The sequence below is a fragment of the Schistocerca serialis genome, chromosome 12 (genome assembly GCF_023864345.2).
Source record: "Schistocerca serialis cubense isolate TAMUIC-IGC-003099 chromosome 12, iqSchSeri2.2, whole genome shotgun sequence".
NCBI classification, from domain to species: Eukaryota; Metazoa; Arthropoda; class Insecta; order Orthoptera; family Acrididae; genus Schistocerca; species Schistocerca serialis.
Genome location: NC_064649.1, coordinates 7,905,849 through 7,919,094, shown reverse-complemented (window position 1 = coordinate 7,919,094; position 13,246 = coordinate 7,905,849). Strand labels below are relative to the sequence as shown.

The 13,246-nt window shown below is 42.5% G+C and overlaps 1 protein-coding gene across 1 annotated transcript in view; it reads left to right on the top strand.

The window, feature by feature from the left end:
• The window catches only part of LOC126428278 (protein AAR2 homolog), a 119,224-nt gene that overhangs the window by 93,259 nt on the left and 12,719 nt on the right, over window positions 1–13,246 (top strand). Inside the window, exon 5 of the mRNA XM_050090190.1 lies at window positions 10,778–10,839. Within this exon, the coding sequence (XP_049946147.1) occupies window positions 10,778–10,839 (62 nt within the window). The remainder of the gene's footprint in view (window positions 1–10,777; window positions 10,840–13,246) is intronic.

Below are 13,246 nucleotides of genomic sequence, written 5' to 3'. Positions count from 1 at the left end.
CCCCCGGCAACTTGGATGCACGATTTGTTAAGCTGAGTGTGCAGTAGTTCTCGCATATATCCACATTTGCTGTCTTTGAGTCGTGTGGGCAATACTATACTGTACGTCCAACGGCACGTCTCCATTCTTGTGGATTCTATACAGTAAACTGAATAATTCACCCAGCAATTTGAGAAACTCCGAAGGAATGTTATCTGTCCCTTCTCCACATTTGATTACACATCTTCTGAAGCTCTGTTAAACTTTGACTCTAATACTGGATCCCGCGTGTTCTCCAAGTCACACGCACGTCGTCAGACGATCCCTTCACCTCGTACAAGTGTTCGGTGCCCTCTTTCTACCCATCTGCTCACTCGTCTACATTTTAAAGTGTAATTCCTTTTACACTTTTTATGTGAGTGCCCCGGTTACCTCCGAGGAATTCCTCGACCCCACTTCCTCACCTCCCTTTTGTAGGTCTCTTCCCAATATCACAAACTTCTTGGAACGAGAAAGGCTCCACCCTTTATGACGGTGAGTTTAAGTGGTTATATGACGGGAGGTATGTGGTCCTTCCACTACTAGCCCTCCCATCCCACATGGCCAGCACAGCCTGCAAACTCTGTGGAAATTACTCAGCCTACACCAACAGCTCCCCATCAAATGCCCTTCTTCCTCGCCCCAACTATCCCTGCATATGCACTGTCTATCCCCCTCCTAAAATCTACAACCCCCCCTTCCACGCTACCTTCCCCCCCCCCCCCCCCCCCCTCTTTCCTCCTGACACCCCATTATAGGACAGTTATTGTGCTCTCACAGAACAATCTCGGCCTTACTCAACAGACACCTCCGACCTGTTGCCAGTGTCGCAGCTCGCTGCTCGGAGGACGCGAATGTTTGCTCGGGTTGCCCCACCTCCTGAATCACAGATGACTCCGCTTCCCCATATACTGACATTCCTCGCACCCACAGCCTTTCTACAGTCGAGCACTACCTGTCTGAATGTCTGGCCGAGCTAGTACTCCGCACGTAATTGAGTCTGCTTCGGGGAAAAAAACGTACAAACAAATCTTTTGCACAGCAGTGGATCCGTGGCACACCGTCGTTTTCCAACCTATTTTGGGGCTGCCCGGACCGGACTTTCCTAGCTGTCACAGATCCCGGGCCCCTCGTCCGGCTCGGATTTGTCGACAGAGCGTTTCCGGGCTGAACCGTGGGCCGGGGTATTATATCTTTCAAAATGAGTTTTCACTTTGCAGTGGATTGTGCTCCAATTTGAAACTACCAGGCAGATTAAAGCTGTGTGCTAAATCCGGATTGGAGTTGCGGCACGGCACACGGTTTTAATCTGCTAGGTAGTACCACTCCGTATCTGTTCCTCTCGGGTTTTACACCTCCTTTCTCCCCTTTCGACTGCCGGGCCACCTGTCCAGGCGTCACGTCCCACTCGGCCGACAGTTCTGTGAAAACCTGACTTCAGCATTTTTATCTGTGTATCGTCTTTAATGTAAATACTATTTACCTGATCTGACACTATTTCTGGATATCTGAAGTTTTTATTCCCTCCCCATCTCCCCTCATTTTGTTGCTTGAAAAAAGCAGTAGATTAAGTATTCTTGCAGTTACATTGAATAAAAAAGATTCATTTATCTGTTGTATATGTAGAACTAATGATTCCATTTGACAAGGCATTTTTGTAATTTTGCAGGGATTTTCTTTGAGCTTTTTATATTAGAGACCTTTGGAGATAAGAGAACGACTTGTATGAATATCAAGAGCTCAGATGGAAACCCAGTTCTAAGCAAAGAAGGGAAAGCAGAAAGGTGGAAGGAGTATATAGAGGGTCTATACAAGGGCGATGTACTTGAGGACAATAGTATGGAAATGGAAGAGGATGTAGATGAAGATGAAATGGGAGATACGATACTGCGTGAAGAGTTTGACAGAGCACTGAAAGACCTGAGTCAAAACAAGGCCCCCGGAGTAGACAATATTCCATTGGAACTACTGACGGCCGTGGGAGAGCCAGTCCTGACAAAACTCTACCATCTGGTGAGCAAGATGTATGAAACAGGCGAAATACCCTCAGACTTCAAGAAGAATATAATAATTCCAATCCCAAAGAAAGCAGGTGTTGACAGATGTGAAAATTACCGAACTATCAGCTTAATAAGTCACAGCTGCAAAATACTAACACGAATTCTTTACAGACGAATGGAAAAACTAGTAGAAGCCAAACTCGGGGAAGATCAGTTTGGATTCCGTAGAAACACTGGAACACGTGAGGCAATACTGACCTTACGACTTATCTTAGAAGAAAGATTAAGGAAAGGCAAACCTACGTTTCTAGCATTTGTAGACTTAGAGAAAGCTTTTGACAATGTTGACTGGAATACTCTCTTTCAAATTCTGAAGGTGGCAGGGGTAAAATACAGGGAGCGAAAGGCTATTTACAATTTGTACAGAAACCAGATGGCAGTTATAAGAGTCGAGGGACATGAAAGGGAAGCAGTGGTTGGGAAGGGAGTAAGACAGGGTTGTAGCCTCTCCCCGATGTTGTTCAATCTGTATATTGAGCAAGCAGTAAAGGAAACAAAAGAAAAATTCGGGGTAGGTATTAAAATTCATGGAGAAGAAATAAAAACTTTGAGGTTCGCCGATGACATTGTAATTCTGTCAGAGACAGCAAAGGACTTGGAAGAGCAGTTGAATGGAATGGACAGTGTCTTGAAAGGAGGATATAAGATGAACATCAACAAAAGCAAAACAAGGATAATGGAATGTAGTCTAATTAAGTCGGGTGATGCTGAGGGAATTAGATTAGGAAATGAGGCACTTAAAGTAGTAAAGGAGTTTTGCTATTTGGGGAGCAAAATAACTGATGATGGTCGAAGTAGAGAGGATATAAAATGTAGGCTGGCAATGGCAAGGAAAGCGTTTCTGAAGAAGAGAAATTTGTTAACATCCAGTATTGATTTAAGTGTCAGGAAGTCATTTCTGAAAGTATTCGTATGGAGTGTAGCCATGTATGGAAGTGAAACATGGACGATAAATAGTTTGGACAAGAAGAGAATAGAAGCTTTCGAAATGTGGTGCTACAGAAGAATGCTGAAGATTAGATGGGTAGATCACATAACTAATGAGGAAGTATTGAATAGGATTGGGGAGAAGAGAAGTTTGTGGCACAACTTGACCAGAAGAAGGGATCGGTTGGTAGGACATGTTCTGAGGCATCAAGGGATCACCAATTTAGTATTGGAGGGCAGCGTGGAGGGTAAAAATCGTAGAGGGAGACCAAGAGATGAATACACTAAGCAGATTCAGAAGGATGTAGGTTGCAGTAGGTACTGGGAGATGAAAAAACTTGCACAGGATAGAGTAGCATGGAGAGCTGCATCAAACCAGTCTCAGGACTGAAGACCACAACAACAACAACAACAACATATTAGGTTGGCGCATAAGATCGTAGCAGTCTCGTTTCTGTTTTCCGGTAGCTATGGGTTTGTTTATCAATTGTGATTTTTTTAATTTGTAGTTTCATTGTTGCTATTTTAGTTCGTATTGTCATTTTGTCATTTGAGTAAGTGGAGCTGGGAATGTTGGAAAATGGAGTGCCAAGTGGAGAAATTGGAACATTTCTGTCATACTGTTCTGTTCGAGTTCGGTAGAAGGGTGACAGCAGCAGAGGCAGACAGAAATGTTTGTGCCGTGCAGGGGGATAAAACCGTTGGACAGAAAAGGCAAGAAAATTGTTTTCTCTTTCTGAGGACGATCGTTTCGATGTTAGTGATGCTCCACATTCACGGAGACCTCAGGACTCGTCGGAGAATGATTAAATGCATTAATCTGCGATGATCCCTGCAAGTTTACTTGAGAAATGGCAAACGTAATGAACTGCGATCATTCCACCACTATGAGGCATTTGCAGGCCACAGGGAGCGTTGAAAAATTGGGTGTACGGATACTGCTTGCTCTAAAAAAATCAGTGAGAGACCCTATGTGTGTCTCTGCTTGCTCGTCATCAATTGACTTGTGGACGACCCCCACTGTTCCTATCCTGTATCGTCACTGGTGACAAGAATTGACGTCTTTACACTAACGTGAAAAGAAAGGAATGGTCGAGACAAAGCAAAGTGGCAACTCTGTTAACAAATACCTGTCTGCATTCACAAAAAATAATTTTATGCATCTGGTAGAACGGTGGCAGTACGGTGTACTAAGAATCGCTTCGCTAACGTGTAACGGTCACTGCTGACGTTTATTGTCGAAAAGTGAGATCTGTTGCAGATGCGATCTAAGAACAGTGACCGAGAAGAGTGTGTGAAGTGGTGCTACTCTGCAATAACACCTGCCCGCATTCTCTGTAGGCCAACAAAAAATGCCGTACGGGAGTTGGGTCGGGAAGTCATTCGACACCCGCTTGGTTCGTCTGGCCTCGTGTCCTAGGATTTTGATCTTTACTGCTCTCTATTGAACAACCTTCAGGGAACTTCCTTTCCGGATGAAAATGTGTTCCAAACGTGGCCGGGCGAATTCTTTGCCTCGAAACGATGTGATTCCTACAGTTGCAGAATCAAAAGTCATCCCAGTGTTGGCAAACTGTTGTAAATCGTGAAGAAGAATACGTCGATGACGGAGGTCTATATTATGTGCATCTGTTGTGTTGATTAACCTTATGGAAAAAGCCAATACTTCCATCTAATGTGTTTTCCTTTTAATGTAACTTACCATCATCCATTTGCCTCTCAGGCTTGGGAGGCCTCAATATGACTTTCATTTCTCAATAAATTTGTTTTCATTTCTCAATAAATTCATTAAATTTCTTCAGTGATGTAAAATCCTTTGCAAGTAAATATTCTCAATACATCATCATTTATTAACTTCAATCGTGTGGAAACACGTTTTGTGTGTAACAAATCAGTGTGTCTGTTCTTGACTAAGTCTGACATATTGCACAATAAATATTAGTTATTCAGTTATTTTATTTTCTTACAGTCGAATTTGAATTAAAATAATTAAGCTATAGGGTCGTAACACTGAACGGCCGAATCCTCTCGCGATCACTGTTTGTCACGTATGCTGTGGCAGTGGCCCGTTCGGAGTACGTGGCCGCTGCAGTGGAGGTACTGCCGTCAAAATGTTGTCGCTCGTGCACTTGACGTTAGAAAAAAGTTATCTATTAAGGATATCTTCAATACAGTGTTGTGACACACAAGTAAAAGTATCAGAATACCCATTAAAAAGTTTTAACATCTACACAGCATTTCTGAAGGAATAGTGAATATTTTAGGAAGTGGTGGTATAGACTAAATTGAATAAAACATTCCGTATGACACGTGTCAAGTTTTATTGGCGTCAGAGATAGAGCTGGTTAAAGACAGATGTCTTTATTTTGCTTGTCGGTTCTCCTGGTGATAATGGGTTTATGTATTAATTCTAATTTTAGTTTTAAAGTTCAAGTTACGAAGTTGTGCTCGAGTTTACGTAAATTAATTTCTCGACTGTGATTGTGGCTGCGAGGTGTCGGCCATTTCTTCTGTTCGAGCACACCGCACATATTGCCAAATTGTGAGCACTGGTATTTGTGTATTTATAGTGGTATTTGCGTACAGGTTTTCCAACGGAAACACTGCCAATGCTCACAGAGAATGCAATAGACGATTTCGTAACCACAGAGTACCAGATTCTAGAGTGTTTACTCATGTTTTACTAAACTACGTGAGTCTGGTGCGATGCCCAGCAGACCTAACTCATCTGAACACGAAAATGAACAGAGAGCAGATAAAGTAGAAGACAGTATTCATTTGGTAGGTTGTACAGTTTCAACGAGCGCGCACAAAATTTCGAGAGGTATCGGTGTTCCGCATAAAAGAATACGGCAGGCACTACGTATGCACAGCCCGTGTTTTTATCGTACGAGCAGATTCGACATCTTCGAGAACAGAGGGAAGGTAGGCAATCGGAATTTTGCCGTCGGCTGATTTTGTAGTGCCGAGTAATCCAATTAATACTGTTTACTGGCTAAGTCACCTTCACTCGATACGGTACGAATAACACTTGTAACTCGCGTCGGTTGTCAGACGAAAAGCCACATTCCTTTCACGGGTGCTCCTCGGCGGGTGTGGTCTACTGTGACGGACAGACTGCCGATCGAGTTTGTCGTATTGTCGTATCGCCCTACTGGGTCCCTATATCTACACTTGTGTGAGAATGAGCTTCCAGTATTACTAGAAGTGGTTCCTGTGAGTACAACAGTGGGTATGTTCTCCCAGTACATTAGAGGTATCATCTGAGCCTAACATTTCACAGGAGACGGATTGACAGAAATGTTTACAGTTAACGGCTGTCGAGGCCCCTGAACTAGGGGAAGCTCGAAAGGTAAAGTCTACAAAGAAAATGGAAACACGGGAGACAAATTGATCATTTGGGCAATAAGTAGTGCTGCCCTCGTAACAAATGCCGAGACTACCACAGGAGGACAACATGCGACGATGTCGAGAGAATCGGAAAGTGAATTGCAGTTGGAGGTCTGTTTTATGAAAATCAACTTTGAATTTAATCATTTGCTTTTGCTTAACACATTTTGAGGTGTAAAAATATTTGCTGCTCCTCCTGAAACGTCCGGTATCATATTATTACAACTACTAAGTCATCTATCTTCTAATCATATAGAGGAGATGCCGAGTCACGGACAGGCACAACAAAAAGATTTTCGCAATTAAAGCTATCGGTCGTTAAGGCCTTCATCGACAATAGATGACGCTCTCATACTCACTCGTGCAACCGCAACTCGCACACACAGATGGTCTCGGGCAACTGAAACCAGTGAAACTCAGTGTGGTTTCAGTTATTTAAACATCAAGTTCCGTAGGACTAAATTGAGGAGCAAATCTCGAAGGTCATCGAACTGGTCAGTACGTCAAACTACAACATAAAAGTAATAACAGATAAAAATAAGATGTTTGTGAATCCAAAAAAGTCAAGCCATAAGTTTTAGTAAAAGCAGTCAACAATACAAGAATCAGTTTAATTTTTCAAGGAACTCTTTGACAGAATAGAAGGGGTGACCCGTGAGGAAAAGCTTCATTTTCGATTTGAAATTGCGTGGATTACTGGTAAGATATTTGAATTCGAGTGGTAACTATTTGAAAATGGATGCAGCAGTAGACTGCACACTTTTCTGCGCAAGAGTTACGGAAGTCCGATCCAAATGCAGGTTTGATTTCTGCCGAGTATTAAATGAGTGAATGCTGCTTATTCTTTGTAATAAGCTGATATTGTTAACAAGAAATGACAGTAAGGAATATATGTATTGAGAGGTGAATGTCAAAATACTCAGACTCGTGAACAGAGGTCGACAAGAGGTTCGTGAACTTACATCACTTATTGTCCGAAATGCCCGTTTCAGAGCCAAAACTATCCTTTTGGAATGGGAAGAGTTACCCCAAAATATAATACCATATAACATAAGCGAATGAAAATAAGCAGACTAATTTTCGTGTCGAATGATCACTCACTTCAGACACCGTTCGAATAGTAAAAATGGCAGCATTAAGTCTTTGAACAAGATCCTAAACATGGGCTTTCCATGGCAGTTTACTATCTATATGAATACCAAGAAATTTGAACTGTTCAGTTTCACTAATCAAATCACTTTCTTCTAATCATATAGCGGAGAGGCTGAGTCACAGATAGGCACAACAAAAAGACTATCACAGTTAAAGCTTTTGGCGGTTATGCATGCGCAAGTCGCATTTGCGTGTGTGTGTGTGTGTGTGTGTGTGTGTGTGTGTGTGTGTGTGTGTGTGTGTGTTTTTTTTTCCCAACAAAGGCCTTGTCGGCCAAAAGCTTGTATTGTGCCTATCTGCGACTCAGCATCTCCGCTATAAGATGAGTAGCAACTTTCCTTTTCATTATATTGTACACCTATTTTAAGTATATTCAAAGAACATCTATAAATGTATGCGTGTTTTGTAGTGTTGTTGCATTACTAGCTGGTGTGCATAAAACTCTTATTTGATGCAAATTGCAAAAGCCACACTTCAATACAATTTTTTTTATTTATCAATTGTAATTAATATAAATTATCGTTTTGAGAAGCGTATAGTATTTACTCCCTTTTTTCCTGTATCTAAACAGCTATTTTATTCTTTTCCACTTTAATAACCATCAATTTGAAACCATATGCAGATATAATGTGGGACTCTCTTCACTTCTGAAACATACTGTATATCATTTGAACATGAGGAAGCAGCCTAGGCCGTTCACCAGTAGATTGCAGTTGAGTATATTGATATTGAAATCCATTTACCAATTAAAGCTGCTTCCACCATTGTATGTCTCACACAGGATTATGAGAATAGGATAAGAGAAATTAGTGTACAGAGGCATGCAGTGGTAATTTTTCTTCGTTCACTGCACAAACGGAACAGGACAAACAGTTAATAATACTGGTACAAAATCTTCATCTGTACACTTTGCACTTTTGGAGCATGTATATAGGTGAAGATGCTGTTTCTTTGGGATCAGAGCCACGTGTGTACAATTGTAATCGGAAAGTGAATTGCAGTTGGAGGTCTGTTTTATGAAAATCAACTTTGAATTTAATCATTTGCTTTTGCTTAACACATTTTGAGGTGTAAAAATATTTGCTGCTCCTCCTGAAACGTCCGGTATCATATTATTACAACTACTAAGTCATCTATCTTCTAATCATATAGAGGAGATGCCGAGTCACGGACAGGCACAACAAAAAGATTTTCGCAATTAAAGCTATCGGTCGTTAAGGCCTTCATCGACAATAGATGACGCTCTCATACTCACTCGTGCAACCGCAACTCGCACACACAGATGGTCTCGGGCAACTGAAACCAGTGAAACTCAGTGTGGTTTCAGTTATTTAAACATCAAGTTCCGTAGGACTAAATTGAGGAGCAAATCTCGAAGGTCATCGAACTGGTCAGTACGTCAAACTACAACATAAAAGTAATAACAGATAAAAATAAGATGTTTGTGAACCCAAAAAAGTCAAGCCATAAGTTTTAGTAAAAGCAGTCAACAATACAAGAATCAGTTTAATTTTTCAAGGAACTCTTTGACAGAATAGAAGGGGTGACCCGTGAGGAAAAGCTTCATTTTCGATTTGAAATTGCGTGGATTACTGGTAAGATATTTGAATTCGAGTGGTAACTATTTGAAAATGGATGCAGCAGTATACTGCACACTTTTCTGCGCAAGAGTTACGGAAGCCCGATCCAAATGCAGGTTTGATTTCTGCCGAGTATTAAATGAGTGAATGCTGCTTATTCTTTGTAATAAGCTGATATTGTTAACAAGAAATGACAGTAAGGAATATATGTATTGAGAGGTGAATGTCAAAATACTCAGACTCGTGAACAGAGGTCGACAAGAGGTTCGTGAACTTACATCACTTATTGTCCGAAATGCCCGTTTCAGAGCCAAAACTATCCTTTTGGAATGGGAAGAGTTACCCCAAAATATAATACCATATAACATAAGCGAATGAAAATAAGCAGACTAATTTTCGTGTCGAATGATCACTCACTTCAGACACCGTTCGAATAGTAAAAATGGCAGCATTAAGTCTTTGAACAAGATCCTAAACATGGGCTTTCCATGGCAGTTTACTATCTATATGAATACCAAGAAATTTGAACTGTTCAGTTTCACTAATCAAATCACTTTCTTCTAATCATATAGCGGAGAGGCTGAGTCACAGATAGGCACAACAAAAAGACTATCACAGTTAAAGCTTTTGGCGGTTATGCATGCGCAAGTCGCATTTGCGTGTGTGTGTGTGTGTGTGTGTGTTTTTTTTTCCCAACAAAGGCCTTGTCGGCCAAAAGCTTGTATTGTGCCTATCTGCGACTCAGCATCTCCGCTATAAGATGAGTAGCAACTTTCCTTTTCATTATATTGTACACCTATTTTAAGTATATTCAAAGAACATCTATAAATGTATGCGTGTTTTGTAGTGTTGTTGCATTACTAGCTGGTGTGCATAAAACTCTTATTTGATGCAAATTGCAAAAGCCACACTTCAATACAATTTTTTTTATTTATCAATTGTAATTAATATAAATTATCGTTTTGAGAAGCGTATAGTATTTACTCCCTTTTTTCCTGTATCTAAACAGCTATTTTATTCTTTTCCACTTTAATAACCATCAATTTGAAACCATATGCAGATATAATGTGGGACTCTCTTCACTTCTGAAACATACTGTATATCATTTGAACATGAGGAAGCAGCCTAGGCCGTTCACCAGTAGATTGCAGTTGAGTATATTGATATTGAAATCCATTTACCAATTAAAGCTGCTTCCACCATTGTATGTCTCACACAGGATTATGAGAATAGGATAAGAGAAATTAGTGTACAGAGGCATGCAGTGGTAATTTTTCTTCGTTCACTGCACAAACGGAACAGGACAAACAGTTAATAATACTGGTACAAAATCTTCATCTGTACACTTTGCACTTTTGGAGCATGTATATAGGTGAAGATGCTGTTTCTTTGGGATCAGAGCCACGTGTGTACAATTGTAATGTCGAGCTGTATCATTTTCATTTGTATATATTAGGTGCTCGGATGGTGTAAAACTGTGGACTACTAGAACTGCTAGTACAGGAACACAAAAAGTGTCCTAACTATTGTTCGGTAACACATCGGTATACCTGTGACGTTGTATTATGTTCACTTCTTGCACTGTATTACCAGAGTAGTCGACACTTTCAGTTTTATCCGTAAATAATGATTCCTCTCCATCTCCTTCAGGTGACGAGACACTCTCTAGACTCGAGCTTCAAATTGGATACGGTACTACAGCAGATGGACAGGTGCGTACATCAATATACAATTGTAGCTGTACTCAGTGTTGCAGTCTGTCTGGTTTATTTTCTGTAAAAAGTAGATTATCTAGTCACATCATAGAGGAAAAAACTGAGGTATGTAATGAAACTCTTTTTTCGTTTGATTGCAGGAACGTGTCCATAATCTTGCAACACCCAGAAAGCACCGTGTCACAGTACCGCAGTGTGCACTTAGTTAGTGGACTGGCTCCTCTGACAGCACGCTACAGTTCTGTGGCACGGGGCGTTCGGGTGTCGCAAGATCACAGACGGGTACAAAAAAAAAAGATTGATTACGTAACTTTACTTTTTAAAGGTATTTATTAAAACTTAATGACTGCCCCCTATAATTGCACTAAGCAGTAAAAAATCTCGTGCATAAATGTGTCGGACTGCTCGAGGTGGAACGAGCAAATATTTTTGTAGTTTAATGATGATGATAGTGTCATCTTGTGCAAAATATATTTGAATCTTCAGGTGAGAACTACTCGGGAGTATGTCGTCGTCGGGAAAAACAGACCTGGCATTCTGTGGATTGAAGTGTGAAATGTTAGAGCTCTTGATTAGGAAAAGATAGATTGTTACTCACTGTAAAGGTGACACCTCGAGTTACAGACGGGCTCGGTGGAAACGCACTCGACACGTAGCTTTCGGCCAAAGCCTTCGGTAAAGGAAATACACGTGCATTCGTTCAAACGAGCGAGGACACCTCACACACGTGTGACCGCCATATCTGGCAGCTCGGACCGGAATGCAGCAGAACGGAGGGGAAGGGGGAGGGGTAGCAGGGTACAGGTGGGAGGAGGGAGGTTGTGGGGTGCGGAGTTGGGGAAAAAGGAGAGGAATGGGGAAGGGTGGGTGGGTGTGTTGACAGAGGCTGGGAGCTGATAGGTCAGAGGGGTTGGAAACTGTTGGATGGAGGGTGTGGGGACAGTAGGTTGCTGTAGGTTAAGTCCGGGATAAATTTGGGAGCAGAGAATGTGTTGTAAGAATAACTCCCGTCTGCGCAGTTCGGAAAAGCGGGTGACGGAGAGGAGGTCCCAGGTGGCTCGGGTGGTGAAGGAGCCATTGCAACCGAGCACATTACGTTCGGCAGCACGTCGTGCCACGGGGTGGTCTAGATTGCTCTCTGCCACAGTTTGGCCGTTCGTCCCGGTGGGCGCCCGGTTGCTGCTCGTACCGATATAAAAAGCTGTGCAGTGATTGCGAGAGTGTCGGTATATGACGTGGCTGCTCTCACGGGTGGCCCACCTTCTGATAGGATGGGCCTGTCACAGGGCAGGAATAGGTAGTGCTGAGAGGGTGGTCTGGGCTTGTCTCGCACCAGGGTCTTCCACAGTGGTTCGTATTGAGAGTGGCCCGGGGGTGGAATAGGATGTTGTGGAGGCTGGTCGAGTAACGGAACACCACTTTAATAGGAGGGGTGGGACGGATCTCGAGTAGGATGTACCTAATTTCAGGGCACGATGATAGGTAATCGGAGCCCTGATGGTGGACGCAGTTCAGTTTTTCCAGTCTGGGATGATATTGGGTGACGGGGGCACTCTTTTGTGCAGCCGGTTCTGGGGAATGGTGGAGGATTGGTGACGTGAGAGGAAATGGCACGGAAATCTGTTTGTGGCCCGTGTCTGGGAGTTAGTGCCTGTGAAGGTCTCAGTGAGATCCTTAGCGTACTGAGTGAGGGAGTTCTGTCCACTCGAGATATGCTGTCCCGGAGTGGCCGGGCTGTACGGGAGGGATTTTTTTTATGTGGAGGGGTTGACAGTTGTCAAAATGCAAGTAGTGTCTGTGGTCGGCGGGTTTAACGTGGACAGAGGTACGGACGGAGTCGTCGGAGAGGAGGCGGTCGACGTCCGGGCAGGTGGCACGCCGGGTCGAGGAGGACCGGGTGAAGCGGTTGGGAGATAAGGTCTCGGGTTTTGAAGGAATGAGGACAGGGTGTCTCAGCCCTGAATCCAGATCGTGAAGATATCGTTAATGAACCTGAACCGGGCAAGGGTACGGCATTTTGAGTGATGCGATTTAATCTACAGTACCTGCTACACATATATGTAGGATGGTCAAATGTATAAATAACTTGTGCACGTGAAGCAAAGTTCCTCGACAAAAGTGCCTTCTCACATTTGTGTAGCAGTTCTTACTAGATAATGTTTCAGTATACTGTATGTGGTGTACAGTTAAGCCTTACATTCCAGTTGTCAAAGAGTGCTTCTGTTGCCTACGATTTTGTCATCTGAGCCTTCAGTGCCGATTAGAAGTTCGTCGTAATACGTGTGGAAGTAACCACGAAGCAACTCTGTATGCGAGCCAAAATACTTGGTTTGTGCAATGCAAAGATCACACGTTGAGAGAGACGTGTAGTCCATTGTATGTGAAACAGCAGGAGGTTAAACAG